General features: G+C 35.3%; 1 protein-coding gene across 5 annotated transcripts in view; it reads right to left on the bottom strand.

Annotated features, from left to right (window-relative positions):
- Positions 1–4,973: 4,973 nt before the first annotated feature.
- Positions 4,974–19,657, bottom strand: part of LOC121419788 (deleted in malignant brain tumors 1 protein-like) — a 32,280-nt gene continuing 17,596 nt past the window's right edge. For 3 of the 5 annotated variants that reach the window (XM_041614255.1, XM_041614263.1, XM_041614247.1), the window contains 5 exons: positions 18,430–18,741; positions 12,906–13,217; positions 12,273–12,584; positions 6,851–7,166; positions 4,974–6,215 (listed from right to left, as the gene is read on the bottom strand). In XM_041614255.1, the coding sequence (XP_041470189.1) occupies positions 6,856–7,166; positions 12,273–12,584; positions 12,906–13,217; positions 18,430–18,741 (1,247 nt within the window). In that variant the 3' untranslated portion in view covers positions 4,974–6,215; positions 6,851–6,855. The remainder of the gene's footprint in view (positions 6,216–6,850; positions 7,167–12,272; positions 12,585–12,905; positions 13,218–18,429; positions 18,742–19,657) is intronic. The other 2 variants (XM_041614276.1, XM_041614269.1) reach the window with 2 other exon arrangements.

Raw genomic sequence — 19,657 nt, forward strand, 5'->3', positions numbered from 1 at the left:
CCGAATCGATCTTCAAATTGATGTTCGAACTGGGGGCCGAATTGACCCAGGAGCTGAATTTATGTCCGACTATTTTCCTTGTTTCTTTAACTTTTATGGCTAATTTGCATAATATGAACATTAATTTTTCATAAATTTCCATTGCTTGGATTTTGGGGGACTTTTAGAATGTTGGTTAGGGGACCTTCCTGTAAAAAAATTGCAGTGGAATATCCTGTTGCAATTAGTGGCGGTTCTAACCCTATGTTGACTGGACTAATAAAATTTGCATCGTGTTCTTCAAAGCCACTACTTAAACTTTCAGGATAAAAAGCGAAATACATGTATAAGAAATCAGATCGCACATCGCGTTAACATTATTTATTTAGGCCTTCTGAGATACCTCTTTTTTTTTTTAAATAATAAATCTATGATTTTCTTTAACTTCTGTCTGTACCCCCCAAAAAAACTATCTTGGTGCCCCCTATCAAGCACCCCCTCCCCCCGTGCGCCCCTGCTAAATAAATTCCAGCTACGCCACTGATGAGAAGATTGATTCGATTGCCTTCGAGATTGCATTATTTCCAAGAAGTTACATTAATGATATTATTGAGAGTCATTCTAAAACGGCTAGTAAAGTAATTTCCCGCTCACACAATTCTTATTGGGTCTACTCTCTGATAACAAGTTTAACGAAACTGAATCCCCCAAATTCTTAAACAAATAGAAAGCAGAAAATTGCTTGCGCTTCGCGCTCGCACTTATTTAAAAAAAATATGATATTACATGTATTCATGATTTTTTTCTTTATGAACGCATCATTAAAAAATGGTCTTCATGCCTTTTTTCATACGACTATAAAATGATATCATTCAACATGCATTTAAAGCCACTTAGGTTTGCCTGGCGGGGAGGGAGGGGGAGCCATTTATCGAAAAGTACACAGGGGCGCCAAAATCAGGTCAAATTTGGGCCCCCTCCCTACGTAATCATGGATTCGCGCCTGGAGGAGAGGGACGTCACTCCCAAGGACCACCAGTAGTAGGTCTGTCTGGGCATTTAATTGGATTTTGCCTCCGACGAAGATTCTGCTAGGATCGAAAGCTTAGGCCACTTTTTACTCTCTCATTTAATTGGATGTCTGAATTGACAAATCTTAGGGGAAAGGGCCTGGAACCATTATCACATTCATGAAAATTTGAACATGCAACAATAGCAAAAACAACACAAAAAACTTTTATATCATTATTTTAAATTATTTATTTGGACCTTGCATAAGACCACAGTATTAAAAGCTCTGCTACTGCCTGCATTGACAATTCGTATAGAAAGTACGATGTGGAATTTTTTAATACGCGATTTATCGCTTTGGACGATAATTGATTGATTCTTTATTTCCATGCAAAAAATAATTATACAGCATGAAATATATTGACAATATTTCACGGTAAAATAACAAACAATAATTGCATGGGAGGGGACAGTCATAAGCACAAAGGCTTGAAAAAGGTATATAGTACTCTCCGAGATCGAAAAAAAAAAGTTTACGAACATGACTCCAGATCTGGGGTGCGTTTCATGAAAGGAAATCCCGACCTTTCGTTTGAGGACGCGCACGCTTATTTGCGACGGTAGTTGATTTTGGAAGAGACTTTTGGGCCCGTCGTCATGGTCGTAAAACTCTGTCCTGCAATGCAGATTGTGTGACATGAGATTTTTTTTTCGTTTCGCATCTGGAGCAGAAACATTCAATATGCGTTTCGTGTGCAAAATTCTGGTTGCTACTATGGTAGCAGGCTAGCAGCGATATATCCGATTTAGGACGACTTTCCAAATCCAAATTTGCTTCCTCCCAGAGCTCGAAAGGCTGCCCGCACTTCCATTGAATGGTGGATACCAGGCGCAACCACACGTAAAAAAGGGAAAGAGTGGGTAAGTACGTTACGTATAGGCCTACGTAGCGTTATAAGGCTCTGAAGAAACAATGATTAAAATACTGAAAAAGGGATACATTTCCAATACTTGTAGGGTGTCACAACCCTAGTACTTGTAAAGAGATGCATTTTAAAAATCTGGAAAAGACTTACCTCCCTTGTTTAGGGTGCTTTTCGAAACCCCATGTTCGCGCCTGGTATCCACTCATCAATGGAAGTGTACCCCCCCCCCGGGAAATCCCCCATTTCTGCGGAAAGTAAAACATACTGCCCAATACATTGTGTGCTAGAGGCAAATCGTTTGTCTAGAAGGGAAAAAAACGCAAGACGGTTTATGGCCTGTTGCATGCTGTGTACATGTCAATGCATGCGAAATGGTTCGGCCTGAGAGGTGATCTGACCCATGAAATCAATCGCCAGTGATCCACCAATAATGCACATTAAATGCAATATCGATTCGATGGGCTGTAATGATCTATATCTAAGCTCTAATTCGGTAAGTTTTTCCTTACTCAATATGTACTCGATTTGTTTAAAAAAAACACTTTCTTATCCATGTCATAACCTACATTTCGCATGTCTCCAGCCAGCTGGAGTTATAGCCATGATACAGGTACAGTCCCGCCGCAAGCGCTAGCTCAGGCAGGAAACTTGCATGGCATGGCATGGCATGCTCGTATCGTATGAAAGAGCTTTGCACACGAAAAGCAAGATCTATAGGGCCTGTAACACAAAGCTTAGTAATGATTGTAGAACAGTTTTCTACGTTTGATTGTATTGACTGTAATGTACAATCAATCTAGAAAATCGACTCTATGATTAATCGTTAACTTTTGAGTTACCCGACTCTAATCTCGCGTTGTAGAGGTTTGCGAAAGGTGCCTATTGTCGGACGTTTTATCCGACAGTTACCATAGTAAAAGTGTTTCCCAGCCAATCATAATCAAGGAAAGATGTCAGACCTGACAACTTGTAATACATGTTGATGAAACGGTCCCCAGGTGACTTGAAGTGTCCTGACACGAGGTCAACTGTCAGGTTTGCATTTTCAGTACTGCACACACACCCTCACACACACACACACACACACACACACATATAAATGTATATATATATATATATATATGTATGTATATAACTATATATATGTGTGTGTGTGTACACTATACATTATATATTTAGGAACCAGACCTTCGTTTTCACATTAAAGGGGTACTAATGATGACAACTAATTAGGCTAAAAGGCTAACATTCATCAAACAAGAAGCTGAAAATATCAAAATCTGACAACGAATAACAAAGCTAATTGATTTCAAAGTTTGGCAATATTTTTTTTTAATAAACAATTACAGTACATGTATGCATGCCATCTCGAACATAGGTGGGCTGTTGCCTGTTGATGTCATGTCTCCGCTTCCATGTTATTACATACATGTAAAATCATATTTCTATCATATTTTCATATATTTGTGTATGATATATCTCCCTTGTAACAAAATAAGTTGCAGCAATTATTATCTTATTAAATCCGGGGAGCGTTTCATCAATATATTTGGTACGACAAGTTGTCAAATCTGACAACTTTGCCTGACTTTAAGTGATTTACAGATAGAATCTTCGTTACTATGATAACGGTCGGATGAGCCCAACATGGATGAGCCATATCTTCTTTGAGACATGCATCCAACTGTTTCACTGAAATAATTTGAAACATTTAAATGCCATAACTTGGTTATTCCTTGTCCAATTTCGATGGAAATTTTTATGGTTTTGTTTGTCAGTTTATTCTATATTTTCTCAAAAATCAGCCGAGAGTATAGCGATATGAGTTTTTCGCCCTATTCTAATCATGTCCTGTTTTCCGATCCAAATAGTGAAATATGAACAATGTAAACGTTCGTTGCATCCTGCTGATCTTTTCATCTAATCACTTCAACTGATTTATTTTACTATCTTTCCTCCCCTTCCATCCTACTCTAAACGAATCGCTCTTTTCCATTCATCTCTTTCCTTTTCACGCTTTCTCTCACACACAAAAACACACACGCGAACATACCTACTCTAACCCCCCCACACACACACACCACACACAGAATCCACGGACACGCGGATATTGTGGACGTAAAGCAAACTGGATGTCATTGTCTATGAAAAAGTTTGCCATGTCCCAAGGAAAGAAAAGTATATTTCTACTGTATAGAACATGGGGGCCCGCTTTTTAAAGGCCAAGTCCACCCCCCCAAAATTGTTGATTTGAATCGATAGCGGAAAAACAAACAAAACTAACGATGCAAATTTCATCGAAATTGGATGTAAAATTAGAAAGTAATGACATTTTTAAGTTTCGCTTATTTTTCACAAAACAGTTCAGTGCACAACTCAGCGATATGCAAATGAGAGATTCGATGATGTCCATCACTCACTATTTCTTTTGTTTTTTATTGTTTGAGTAATACAATATTTCAATTTTTACAGATTTGACAATGAGGATCAATTTAATCAAACCATAAAATGGTAATTCGACATGTTCAGGGAGAAATAAAACTTTGTTTCACTTGACAAGGAGAAAATTAGAATATTTCATATAATAAAATACAAAAGAAATAGTGAGTGGGTGACGTCATCAGTCTGCCAGTTTGCACACCGACCAGGGTGTGCATACAACTGTTTTGTGAAATTAAGCGAAACTTTAAAATGTTATATTCTTATTTTACATCCGATTTTGATGAAATTTTCAGTGTTTTGCTTGTTGGATTTTTCTCCTTTTTCAAATCAACTTTTTGTTTGGGTGGACTTGTCCTTTAATAGCAGATTTGTTTTTGTTTCTATGTGATTATATGATCAATTTCTTCTCAGCCAATCAAATTACAGGATTTCACCAGCTTCTCACAGGAACTTGGAACGTGCCATTGATGATGGGGGGTGGGGTAACTTGGTTTAGGTGATTTTTGTTTTTGACACACTTAAACGAGCGCATTTCTTTATCCATCACACAGGAAACAGATGAGACAATGACAACGTAAACGATTATAAATAAACAAAATATATAAACACAAAATATGTAATGCAGACAGACTTTATTTCCAAAGATACCATAGGATCATATAAAAATTTGTTCCCATTCATGAGATATACTCCACTCAGTAATGATTTTATAATGCAACTCTAAGATACCACGCAAACACTCGCGGTAAACAAAAAAAAAAGATTAACATGGAATTTAGAGAAGAAAGAAAATATAATTTCAATATTTTTACCAAAATTTTTTTCGAATTATTAAGTCAATAACTCAAGATTTTACGATGACCTTAACTGAACAATTTAATTGATCGAAATCAGACAAAAAAAATCATGCCGACAATTTGGACGACATAACTGCACATCTCCATTAATCAAAATGTCAATGATGTTTCGAAGCTTTCGAAATTTCATTTCATAGCATAAAGGGAAACATTAAGATTCGGAAATGTATACATCAGGACTCCGTAACAAACATAATAGCGAATCGCTAAATGAAATGTCCTATCAAGATCCTTGTTGCATGACTGACTGACGACTATTAATCAAAATTGTTCTTTCAATTAGCGATTAATTACTAAACTATTTGTGTTAAGAGGCCCGGGTTCACATTGACTTTATTTTATTGATTCTTAAATTTGTTAGTTATTTCATCTGAGTAATATTTCGCTCCGTGCTCAATTATTTCTAAACATGTTTACCGTCAATATCTCCTTGGATAGTACGTAATTATTGATTTGTACATGGAAAGATGAAGATATGTAAATGATTAACGATAAAACCTAATAGAACAGACATGTTTATAATATCATTTGGGTCACGTGACGATTATGGAATGGCAAAGAACTTGTTCATAAATGTGTATCTATTTCATCGTGGTTGTTACGTAGTGATTAAAATCTATTGATTGATTTTTCAAATCATTATCTAACTTACTTGGGGTGTCATGAAATTATACCATTAAATTCGAACCTATAGGTTAATCGACCATGCATCAGATGTATACATTGCCACCTTAGGGTTTCGTTGTAAGGGCCTATACAAGTTGCAATCAAATTAAATTAAGCCTAACTGTAAATCTGCAGCAAACCGTGTACCAAATATTCAAAAACCTGTAAAATATGAAGCACAATGTTTTACTGTATGCCCGAGTACATGCGGAAGAGAAAAAAATAGATAGAAAAATTCTAGAATTTAAATTGATAAATCGATGCACCAATTTTGAAGATTTTAAACAAATTTGGTTTGAGTTCAATGGACAAAAGATCTTCCAGCATCAATCGTCTGCAATATTAAGAAAGAAAAAATAAAAAGATTTAAAAAAACATGCATGTTTCAGAGACCTTGGGTATTGATTATGATTAAATATACGAAGAATAATCATTAACATAATATTATATCAAATGAAATCGCGTACAGCGTAAAAAAATGGGCCAACGGAACAAAGAAAATTGCATTTATCTATGTTCGTCATAGTCATGATAATTCAAAATATGAAAAATGACAAATAAATCATCATTGATGTACCATATTATTATGAACATAAATTTATGTACAGCGATCGCCGACATTTTTTTCAAATGGTTAAAAGTCGGTGTAAATGGTGTTGAAATTAATCCATATATGTTCCCTATATTATGTATCTTAAACAACTGGCGTATAAAAGATAAGGGAATCGGGTCTTTGGACTCCCTAAGCTTTTCACGAACAAGAAAAAGTAAAGTAGAATAAGAAAGCAAAGGAAATTAGGAGGGGTAAAATATCATTCTTTGAAAATTATGCCCAAAATATAGCAAATTTTTTTTTTTTACCATAACGGGTCAGTTTTTTATTGCAGCGTTTTAGAAATGGGATCCCACATGCCATGCCTGTGCCTTGCATTGTTTTTTGGGCTCATTAAATACGTCACTTGTATTTACCTTCCTTACGAACACGTCACTCCCGCATCTTCAGCATGGACACAATTATGATCTCCGATATCATTGCGTTGGCAGTCGAAGAGGTCGGTATCAGTGGATGCACATTCTACATTATCAAGAAGTATCTCCCCAGTCCCTTCTCCGAATCCTGCATTTCCTACCGCTATTCCGGATGTGTACCCAAGACTTCGACAGACAACGGTCGCATCAGTATCATCCCACAAGTCGTCACAGACAGTCCCCCAGGCCCCGTCATAGAAAACCTCGACTCTACCCTCGCCGGCACAGGAACCATCAACCAGACGTACTTCGGTTCCTGCCAGGATTATGAATTATGCATGAACAAAATCAGTCAACGATAATGATGTCGACGATTTTGAGGATGACAAAATGACAGCTAAAATAAAAAAATGGTAATAATAATAATAAAAATGATAATAATAATCATATATATAAACTATGATGCGCTAAATCCATCCTGTAGAGTGCCCAATCGAAATGACTCGAGAGACAGAAAGGGATATAGATAAAAGTATGCATTATGCAATGAAATAGTAAAGAACTTGAAGAGTAATTAACAATTAAGAGTAGGAAGCTGCATCTTAGCAGATTTGGGTCACCCTTAACCATGATATTGACAGATCATATACCAATCGAAAGTTTAAATAATAAACACATCGATGCAAGCTAAGCATGGTGCATTTTCACCGCTTACAGGCTGGGTATTTTCCTCAATAAAAACAGCAATTATCGGGCCTCGAAAATAGGCTTTATTATTGCATTTCACCGACCGTGACGTCGTGTTGTATTAAAAGCGTTGTGATTACATAAGTTTGTACACAGAAAATCGGGGTGATTTTTTTCTGTTTTTCAGAATACGCATTTTATTTTCTTTACTATCACTATCACATAAAGAGACTGTAGAGACATCATAAATTTCTTTTTCAGCAAGCTAGAATTGAAGAAATTTACAGCTTTGGACAAATTTGTACCATACTTCTTTTCCTCTTTATTTGGTGTAGCTGTCCAATTTTAACTGCATTCAAATTATATGCAACAACTTTTCCTGACAAAGCGATTTAGACCGAATAAGAGCCAAACAGAGACAACACCAAAAACCCAATGAAGAGAAATGTAGGTTTCCATTCGTTTGAGCACTAAATAATCATCAGTGCCATTTTCTTCTGAAAGAAAAAAATTCTAAATCTGGAAATCATATATACATACATGTATATATATATATATATATATATATATATATATATGATATCTTTTCTACGTTCAATCCTCCTGAACAGTGACGTCACGTAATTCAAGCCGTTGAGAATCCCGATAGAGCCAATTTTCTTAGGCCGTTTTTAATAACTCAGTTGTCTAGCGTTGAGTAAAACCTACAATGTTGCTCTATATAGTTTATCATATTTCCAATTTGTCAATTTTACTTTCAGCTCCAGTTTGGTTTTTAATGTGTCAACCGAAGTGCATTCTGTTGGCACGTTTCAAATTGTGTGTTTTAAAACGTATTTTAAAACGCGTTTTGGAACACTCGAGTCTTTTTAATGTATTTCAAAAAACACCACCCAGTCTTGTTTGTTGTAAATTTGCATGGATGTGATTTTAGATGAATGTTTTTTAATACACTGTACTTTTAAAAAATACTTTTAAGTGGTGTATTATTTTCTTCTAACTAAAAATCTTTTTCAACACCACTTTTTTCTTCTTTCTCTTACCCCCTTTATCCCCACCCCCCTCCTCCGTTGCTTTGTCATTTTCCTTTCCTCCCTGTTCAATTGTGCACATCAATCCATAAGAATACTGTCATTTTGACAAGCATATCTGAATTTTTTGCTCAATGTTTGGACAGGGAAAGAAAAAATATTCAAAATCAGCTCAAATACATATAATAATAGTACTTGAATTAAATGGAAGTGTTGCTGAAGTATCATAATATTGTACACCACATAGACTCAGTCTGCAAAACTGACATCGTACTCTTAGGTACACATGAAAGGAGGTAAAGCTCTTCGTAAAGATGAAGAAAAGTACTTCTAACAGTACAACATATCAGCCAGCAAACCTTAACCCCAACAATCCCAGGAGACCTAAATGCCCCCCCCCTCAAAATTTTCTGTGATAAGTCCATATAACACGACAGGGCCACGTTATTTCGCTCGAGGCTATATTTTGGATGCATGCATGGGAATTCGATCATGATTTCACACAAGTGCATGTCAGACCCTGAATTGCTCAAAAACTTGATTTCATGTATAAATCCAATGTGAATTCTCGCCCAAAATTTGTGTCTGTATTATTATTTGTACTTTTTGTTAATAACTGGAGAATTTTTGACAATTCCGTTGAACAATAATAAAACCTAAAAAGTAAAGAAAAAATACGTACATAAAAAATTATTTCAAGAGTTAAAAGAGCATTTACAAAACAATTCTTTTTCTGATTTTTTTTTTCTCATATGCATTTGATCAGATAAAAAGCTTTTGATTTAAACCTAACTTTCTATTTCATGCACTAAAATTGGCATAATTAATTAAAAAGAAATGAAGCATGTTGATTTAATAAAATCAAGCTTTAAAAATAAATTCGAGTTCTGGTAACGATCTCAAAATGACTTTTTAATGACAACCCAAGTGTCTGTTTGTATGAAGAAAAAATATGTGCCAAAGGATTCTGGAAGATATTGTGTAATAGCTGAGAAATAAGCAAAATAAGCGCCGATTCGGTCACTTCCGTCGGGTCTTTAGTCATGTTAGTCCAGCAATAATGATAATACACTGTCCCACGTGTGCCTATCTGTATTGGCGATCTTCAGTGTGATCGTATTTCCGCTTAGATTTTATGATTTCACAAAGTTTAGTTTATGTAACTGTACCAGATATAGATCCACGATGATATAGTGATACTTAAACTTTGTTTTACAGACTTTCTCACGAGATTAGTGTTTTATTGCAACTACTATCATCTAGCTTTAAAAGCGCACAGATTATGTCATATTATACCAATGTGCAAATTCGTGTCGTCCCCTAATTTTACGAAATACACTGGGACTACATGTGGATTAAGCTTTTAGAATGTCAACATATATTTATATATATATATACATGTATATATATATATACATATAAATATATATATATATTTGTGTGTGTGTATGTGTGTGAAGTTATACATGTACAACAGCTTTGGCAACTCTTTACAATATACAGTGCGTCCCAGAAAAAACGAAACCGATATTTAGTGATGATTTATCATGACTTAATCATAAATAAAATAGACAAATGACCTATCAATGTAAAGCTTATAATCTCCTCTTTCATCTGGTATTACTTAGATTATTTCTCATTCACGCATGAGTGAGCAAAAACAATTTGAAAAGGGGATACCAAAAAGTCACTTGGCGGGCCGTATCTGTGGTTTAAAAAGAAAACCACATTTTTAGAAAGTTCAATATCTGCTCTTTAATTTGATACCTCAATTACAAAAAATGGTCAAGAAATAACAAAGCTCTGGTTATTTGAAATAAGGCTTGAATTTCAATAATTTCAGAAATGAAGAGGTTTTACAGGCTAGCGTTCTAACTCACTCGACACTCCGTTTTGTTAACGATCAGCCATGCATGAAGTCTTTTGTTACCGTGCGATAGCTTCTGTGGGAAACCGGTGAAAACAAGTTTATTTAATGAAATTAGGGAAATACAAGCATTATTTTGAGGGATCATAACTTTTTTAATTCTCGACCATTTTCTGTGATTGAGGTATCAAAGAAAAGAGCAGATATTGAACTTTTTAGTCATGTGATTTTCTTTTTGAAATTCAGATACCCCCCGCCAAGTGAGTTTTTGGCATCCTCTCTTCGAATTGTTTTTACTCACTCATGCGTGAATGAGGAATAATCTAAGTAATACCAGATGAAAGAGGAGATTCTAAGCTTTACATTGATAGGTCATTTGTCTATTTTATTTATGATTAAGTTATGATAAATCATCGCTAAATCTCGGTTTCGTTTTTTCTGGGACGCACTGTATATATATACATATATATATATACATATACATACAAGCACACACTCACACACACACACACACACACACAATTTCCATGATATAGTAATTTGGGTAAAATATTAATGTTTCTATTGGAAGTTCAGTAAAATAAATTGTGGTCATCTCTTACTTACTCCAAAAATTATTCAAATATCAAGGGCTTGGATCATATTCTGTAGAGTAACTGATTTACAGAAAATTGCATAATTCGTTGGGGGAAAAGGGTTCTTAAAACGATTCAAAACCGTTAACGAAAAAAAGTTTATTATTTTGTGAAGACGTTTTATTGCAAACCTGTACTGTATTAACCAGAGGAAAATCATCATACTGGGCCAGTGAGAAAAAAGGCCCTCATACAACTTCGATGCCCTTTTTTTAGATTTGGGAAGAGCGTAAATGGGGAGCGAGAACTAGACGAAAGTATTAAAGGACCTGACAGGAGTGTATTTTTAATAAGATAAATATTGCATTGTGAAACAGAATCGTTCATCGCATGAAATACAATATGAGTAGTATTATGACATGTATGATAATATCCAGTCACGTAATACACTATAATAACAACAATAACAAATGATTAGGCCTATAGGGGAATGATGATGATAAATACAACATATTTTTACTTATTATCTATTAATTATTACTAACCATCTAACTACAAAATAATGCAGTACATTTTTTTCAAGTACTGTTTACAAGACGGTTTGTCCAACCGTCAAATTTTGGGGTATTCATTTTGATGACAAATCGTGTATCCAGTATGATTTACTGTGAAGCATACTACACATTAATATATAGATTAAAAATACACATCTATACATAATAATTGCCATTGTAGATAAGATGTGTGTGTGGGGGGTGGGCATTGGCGGCGGAAGCCAAAAAATATTAGGGGGTCCATCAGAAATTTTGGGCTGGACACAGGTAAAAAATTTGACAAGCAAAACAAAAAAATTAGGGGGGCGGGTCCCCCCCCCCCGCCTATGGGGGTGGGGAGTGTGTTTGTCCAAACTTTAGTTAGCTTTTGATAATTGTTTGTATACGAGTACCTTTTAGATTTTATCTGAATTGGTGATGCATGATTTGATTCATACGTCTGAAGCTTGGATTTTACATAAGGCTAAGCCCTCCTGCCACTCCTTATAATTTCATTTCTGTCCGAGTTTATTCTTAATTGTTTTACAATGAAGAAAACCTCGTTGTTTTACAATGAAATTTATTCTTCATTTTTTTTACCGATTGCTTACTTCCAATGTCACAAACAATTGAATTACATCTTGTCTATGATTCTATGTCTTAAAAAATGTTTGATTTTAATGACAGTAATAAATAAATGAATTAAATTGAAATTAATTCCAGAAATACCTGTTAATGAACACGTAACGCCCGCATCCTCATGGTGTTGACAGTTATTAACGCCGATTCCAGCATTAGAACAATCCAGAAGAGAAGTTTCACTTCCAGTACAAAATACATCATCTAGTAGGATATCACCTGAACCCTCTCCGAAGTAAGCGTTGGTGTTTGCTGTTCCAGACCCAAAGCCGAGACTTTGACAAACAACTGTAGCATCTGTATCATCCCAGAAATCATCACACACAGTACCCCATCCTCCGTTGGCGTAAACCTCAACCCTTCCTTCGTTTGGGGCACTTCCATCAACCAGTCGCACTAATTCTAAATAAAAGAGGCACCAAATACAGAACGGTATTGCATCGAGGATTCGGGAGCACATTTATACTCCGTCTTCTAAGTATCCCCAAAGTGTTTTTTTAGAATACATTGCCACTTTTTCTTTAAATAAAAAAGTAATTTTCATCTAATGATGAAATTAGGCAATGTGTTGCGTCCCTACGTAATAGCAATATAATGAGGTATGAGCAATGGCTTTGTACATAAATAGATATGCATTATATCGAAATTTCACAATAGTTTACATAAACTGTCAGCAACTTATTTTCATCAAGATCACAGTATGTGAAACAATTCTGAAAATACCTGTTAATGAACACGTAACGCCCGCATCCTCATGGTGTCCACAGTTATTAACGCCGATTCCAGAATTAGAACATTGCAGAAGAGAAGTTTCACTTCCAGTACAAGATACATCATCGAGCAGGATATCACCTACTCCTTGTCCGAAGTGAGCGTTGGTGTTTGCTGTTCCAGACTCAAAGCCGAGACTTTGACAAACAACTGTAGCATCTGTATCATCCCAGAAATCATCACACACAGTACCCCATCCTCCGTTGGCGTAAACCTCAACCCTTCCTTCGTTTGAAGCACTTCCATCAACCAGTCGCACTAATTCTAAATGAAAAAGGCACCAAACAAATCATCTTAGTGCATCAAGAGCCCAGAGTCACATTTATCCTCAATCTTGTAAATATACAACAAATGTTTTTTTTTTCTGTGCGTGTGTGCGAATACATTGCCACTTTTTAATAATAAAGAATAATTTTTATCTAATGATGAGATTAGTAATAAACTTCTTTTTTTTTTACAATTATTGCGTCACGAGGGGGGGGGACACTTCACTCTAAAAAATTAAGTGCTAATTTAGCTCTTAAAGAGCGTGTATAGTGAGTGTACTTCGGAGTGCTAGAGTGTTCCTACAAAAATATTAAGGGTATGGAGCACAATGCATCATGTGCATTCCAAAAAATGGAAGTCCTGTAGTTATATTGCTTTATTTACTGCTAAACATATCCGCAAAATAGTTTTCGGGCCATGCAGTTTGAGAAATCTTAGTTCTCAGTTTGAGAAATCTCATGTTTTTTTTATTGAAAATAGTGGTAAAAATTTTCCCTTTTCTTTTTTTGCTCTGAATTACAAAGAAGAAACAGTCCACGAAATGTTTCATTTATTATAACAACTAGTATTTAGTACGCTCTTCATAGCAAGCAATATCACAGCGTTTACACAAGTTAAAAAATAAAATATATAATTTTACAATACAAATCTTTAAACTAGAGGGATAAAATGAAAATGTCTTATAAAACTAAATAGTTTGGATGTTGTTCTATTCTTTACAAGTGGTAACAGTTAACTACAGTTCATCTCAACCCAGACAGAAATACACGAGAGGTGAGTGTGCAGTTTCCTTGGAGTTTAATTAAAAATTCCGAAGAGCATCTTCCAAAATGATGTATGCTAAAGTGTAAAACGATGTTTTAAAATAAAGCCAAAATGAAAATATTGGACAAACAAAACCTAATAAATATAAACGTATAAGCCTCCTGAGATGTGTCAATTATGCCAAAAAATTAAACCAATATTCTAAATTGTCAATAAACAGTCCATCCACATCAATGGCAAAGACACCACTTTTTCATGTTGACCAAGATGTGGGAAACGTTGAATTCCATCTGCAAAGCTATGAAGCCAAGATTCCCGTTTGCAACACGAGCTAATAAAGGTCAACTTTTTTAAACAGAAACTAGTGCTCAGAAACCCACCAACAACCCTGAACTAGAATGTGAACGGGGCGACGTGAATATTCGCTCCGAAATAAAATTCGCTGGTGGCCTCATCCGAGTCGGGTGACGAAACTCCGTTCATTATAACCTGAGGAGTGGAATATCATAATGCGAAATTGGTCTAAACAAATGACAAATGGAATACCTCTGGCCGTCTCACCTGCATTACGCAATTCAACATAGCAACAGTGCTGACTTTGAAAACTATTATAACTCGCACAAGATGTTCAGTGATACTTGGTTACTCTTATTTCCACGTTTTATGAACTAGACCAATACACTTTACAGAGATAGGATGGTAATTCAACAAATACCCCCAAATCGGCCAAAGTTCATTGACCCTAAATGACCTTTGACCTTGATCATGTGACGTGAAGCTTGCACAGGGTGTTCAGTGATACTTGATTACTATTATCATGATTATGTCCAAGTTTCATGAATCAGATCCAAAAACTTTTAAAGTTTTGACTGTAATTCAACAGATACCCCCAAATCGGCCAAAGTTCATTGACCCTAAATGACCTTTGACCTTGATCATGTGACGTGAAACTCATGCAGGATGTTTGGTGATACTTGATTAACCTTATGTCCAAGTTTAATGAACTAGGTCCATATATTTGATAAGTTATGATGACATTTCAAAAACTTAACCTCAGTAAAGATTTTGATGTTGATTCCCCCAACATGGTCTATGTTCATTGACCCTAAATGACTTTTGACCTTGGTCATGTGACATGAAACTCTAATAGGATGTTCAGTAATGCTGGATCAACCTTATGGCTAAGTTTCATGAACTAGATTCATATACTTTCTAAGTTATCATGTCATTTCAAAAACTTAAACTTAGGTTAAGATTTGATGTTGACGCCGCCGCCGTCGGAAAAGCGGCGCCTGTAGTCTCACTCTGCTATACAGGTGAGGCAAAAAAATATATTGGGAAGCCCGAAAAAAGGAAAAAAATCATAATGTGGTGTGGCAAAAAATTATATTTCTGCAAATGGCCGAGCTCCAGCAAGGGCGAAAACACCATCCTGAACACCTTAACCTAACCGATAAAACAAAAGTGAAGACAAATGGATGTTCAAAAGTAGGTGAACAGGTTGGACGGAATTACCTTGCGGCCCACTTTTGTGTGCGTCCAGGCTTAAGGCCCAAAGCTCGCATTCAAGTTAGAACGATAACATGAAAACGAAAACTAAACATCTTGAAGTTGAAAATCGGTGGAGGTGAAGGTGAGGAAGAGGTAACACTGTAAGAAAGCATGGTGCCCAAAACAGGTGAATTGAGATGAAAGATGTTTTCTGTTTATCTCAATGAAGAAGAAGCCTAACTTTGGGGATTTGGGAATTCGCCCCCTCCCGAAATTACCACGTCAGCTTAAGCGACTTAGCATTTTTAAACCATGCCTCCTTGTGATGTCCGAACGAAAACCAAAGTTTGCATCACATTTTTTTAGGACATGCCTCCTTGTGTTGTCCGAAAAATACCATATACGGTATCACATATCGAAATAATATCGAAAAATTAGCGCTTTGATACATCGCACTCACAACTTTTTATTGTTAGAAAAGCCCTGCCTTGCTGATTACAAAAATTGCGTTAATTGTCCTGTTCTTACGTCTTTATGTCTCCAATATTTTGGCTTGCCCTTTATGCGTGCATATTCATTTACTGACGTTTATATGTTCTTCGTGATTTATTTTTTCTTTTCTGGATTGGATTAGGCCGATTTATAATTTCACATTTCAGCTCGCGCTTCGCGCTTTCATTTTCTATCGAAAGAAAGGGTATTATTAGTGATTTATTTATTTATTTATTCATTTGCTTGTTTTCTTTAATTTTAACAAATAACTCAATATCATAGCAATTCAATGTAAATAACATAATAAAGTAAATACAGAATACCTTATATACAGATGTACTACAATAATCAATGTAAGATAAAATCATGGCAAAATAAAAAAAGGCTTAAGAGTCCTAGGCGGAAGGAATTGTTTTATTTTCTTTATCAAACCTATCGCACGAGATATTTTAACAATGATACAAGAAACATTTTCTCCCCACGTCATGCCAAAGTCTAGTGTTAAACCCAATATTTGATGGTATTTACATTCTCTATGGGTTCATTTCTATACTTTATCATTAGAACATAATTTTTTTCAATCTTTTCCTATGACCAAAAACTATGACTTGTGTCTTTTTGGGGATGCAAATGAATACCATTAAGGATGGACCAGTTATAATGATAACTTCAATATCACTTTGCAGATTTTTTTAAACCTCCTTAGATAATACATCATGACAGAACAGAGAATAATCATTTGCATAAAGACACATTTGTGAATTAACAATAAAAATCAAGTTACATACATCATTGATAAAAATAAAAAAAAAATAATGGACGCAATATGGATCCCTGTGGAGCACCTGATCTAATTTTTACACTTTCACTGATACATTTATTTACTACGACAAACTGTTTCCTGTCTATTATGCCTTCATCCAATCATATTCGTTACCCTTAATTTTGTACTTCAGTTTTCCAAGAATGAAATTGTGTGGTATAACATCAAACGCTTTCATTAAATCGAGGAAAATACCTCCGATCATTTACCTCTGATTCATTTTATCAAACAAATATTCTGTGATTTCAGTTAGACATGTAGTAGTAGAATGCAAAGGTCTAAAACCTTACTGGGATTTCGTTAGCAGTTTGTTTTCATTCAAGTATTCATAAAGTTGATTGTGGATTGCTCCTTCTATTATTATAGACAAGACACGTAGAACAGATATCGGTCTAAAATTATCAACATCATTATGATCCTCCTTTATGTATTGGAGAAAGTCTTGCCGTCTTTCAATTTCTTGTCATATTGTATAAATATACCAACGGCTCTACTAAAAAAAGAGCAGTCAGTTTAAGAAGTTTGAAATGTATGCCATTTACTCCAACAACATTTGAACAATCAATGTTTGACAGTGCCTTAAAAACGTGAATATTTTTTGTTTCACTGAAATTAATTCACATTCGGGAATAGATAATGTTTGTACACTACTTATTGCATCAACTGATGAATTATCCGAAGGAGTCTGCAATCTAAGTCCTACGTCATTAAATGCATTGTTTTTGCTATTTGTTTGGTAGGTATTTTTTCAATGCCCATTTCAAAAAGTACATTCAGTCTTTAGATGTAAGATCCTAATACTATTTTCAGCTCGCGCTTATTGAGACCATGTATTGTTTCTAGGAGTTCATACAAAAGGCCATTACTTTTCTTAGGTCAGTGCTAAAAATAATTAATCTTGCATGCTGTTCGGGCGCAGATTATTGAATTAAGACAATACTTCATATATATTTTCATCTATGCTAATGCAATCATAAACTTGTCGTTATGCAATAAAATAAAAATTAACGTGAACCTTAATTCTGTTTCCGTTTCTGTTTGTGGTAACTCCCGTAGGAACTCGGCAGGACAGCATTTTGCTGGTAAGCGCCAAGCTGGTATATAACCAATTACCTTGGGGTAATTGGGGTGGTAAAAAGAGCCGAACTATATTTTTTAATACGTCATGTCTTGAAAAGAGAGATTGGTTATCCTATCGCTATCAAACTTCTCAGATGTAATCACAGATATTGATAAAATATTAATGTTTGTAAGATTGATAAATGTACAATAAAAATATAACAACCATCAATGAAACTAAACAGTTTGAACGAAAAAAAGACGTACCAATACAGAAAGATTGAGGGGAAGCTTATAGAAAAATGAGGTATATATGACGTCAGCGCATTGTGTACCCGTGATATTGTGTTATAGGAATATAATTAGGTATGAAGGAAATTTATTTTGTCCCTAAAAGCTCAACTTCGGGGTGACACTAATGGCGTTTAAAATAGGAAGGGATACATTTTATAGAAAATGCAATTTAGTCTGCGCAATAGAACATTGGGAATTAGTTTAGAAATTATTCAATCAACGTTATAAACTATCATCACCTTATTTTTCTAAACTTTGAAATATGGGAAACCATTCTAGAAATACCTGCTGGTGAACATGTGACTCCCGCATCCTCAGAGTGTCCACAGTTATGAACGCCGATTCCAGGATTAGAACATTCCAAAAGAGAACTTTCATCTCCATCACAAGATACATCATCGAGCAGAATATCACCTGAACCTTCTCCGAAGTAAGCGTTGGTGTTTGCTGTTCCAGACTCAAAGCCGAGACTTTGACAAACAACTGTAGCATCTGTATCATCCCACGAATCATCACACACAGTACCCCATCCTCCGTTGGCGTAAACCTCAACCCTTCCTTCGTTCGGGGCACTTCCATCAACCAGTCGCACTAATTCTGAATGAAAGAGGCACCAAATAAAGAACGGCATGGCATCAAGGGTTCAGGAGCATATTTATACTTCATCTTCTATATATCCCCCCAATGTGTTTTTTATGGGAATACGTTGCCATTTTCTATTTTATGTAATACCTATGTAATTTCTAGCAAGTGGGGAAGGGGGCAATTGGACAATTCACACAAAAATATAGAGAGTATGGAACACAATAAGCCATGCCCATCCCGCAAACGGATTTCTAGCGTTTAGATTGATACATTTACTGACATCGACACACACATCCGGATAGCATTTTTCTTACATGTCAAATAATACTTAAAACTCCATTTTTCGGGTGGTGTAAGTACCTTCTGTGCAAAATCTCAGTTTGCACTTCGCGCTTGCATTATCTATTTAATAAGATGTACAACCTGTTTATAATTTGAAAGTGGTTACATTGTTCGGGGATTTGATTATGACTGACTACAAAATAAAAATCAGTTCACGCTTCGCGCTCGCATTATTTGAGTTGTGAGACAAGTATCTTCGTGATAAATTCCTAGAAACAGATTTCGAAGTATTTCATTTTTAATAACCATCATAGTACGTTTTCCATAGTAGCCTATATCAAACCGAGTACAATCATCAAACATTAAAAGACATAATTACAAAAGAATTAGTTTTACAAAATGAACAAAAAGGAAATAACTGATCGAAAAAGAAGTATGTACTATTGTTCTATTACCTTATGCGTTAACAGTAGACGTAAGCATTTCCAAAAAGTAATACTTAGATAGCGCCCTCATTGTTTTATTAGAAGAGCTCTCTTTTCATGATTACAAAGGTGAGTTAAGTGTCCAATTAGTTTATAACAGTACATTGGGGATTATTTTGGACACATCGTAATAGCTAATGAGTTCATTGCATAAACTATCA

This window comes from Lytechinus variegatus, chromosome 1 (genome assembly GCF_018143015.1).
Source record: "Lytechinus variegatus isolate NC3 chromosome 1, Lvar_3.0, whole genome shotgun sequence".
Taxonomy (NCBI): Eukaryota; Metazoa; Echinodermata; class Echinoidea; order Temnopleuroida; family Toxopneustidae; genus Lytechinus; species Lytechinus variegatus.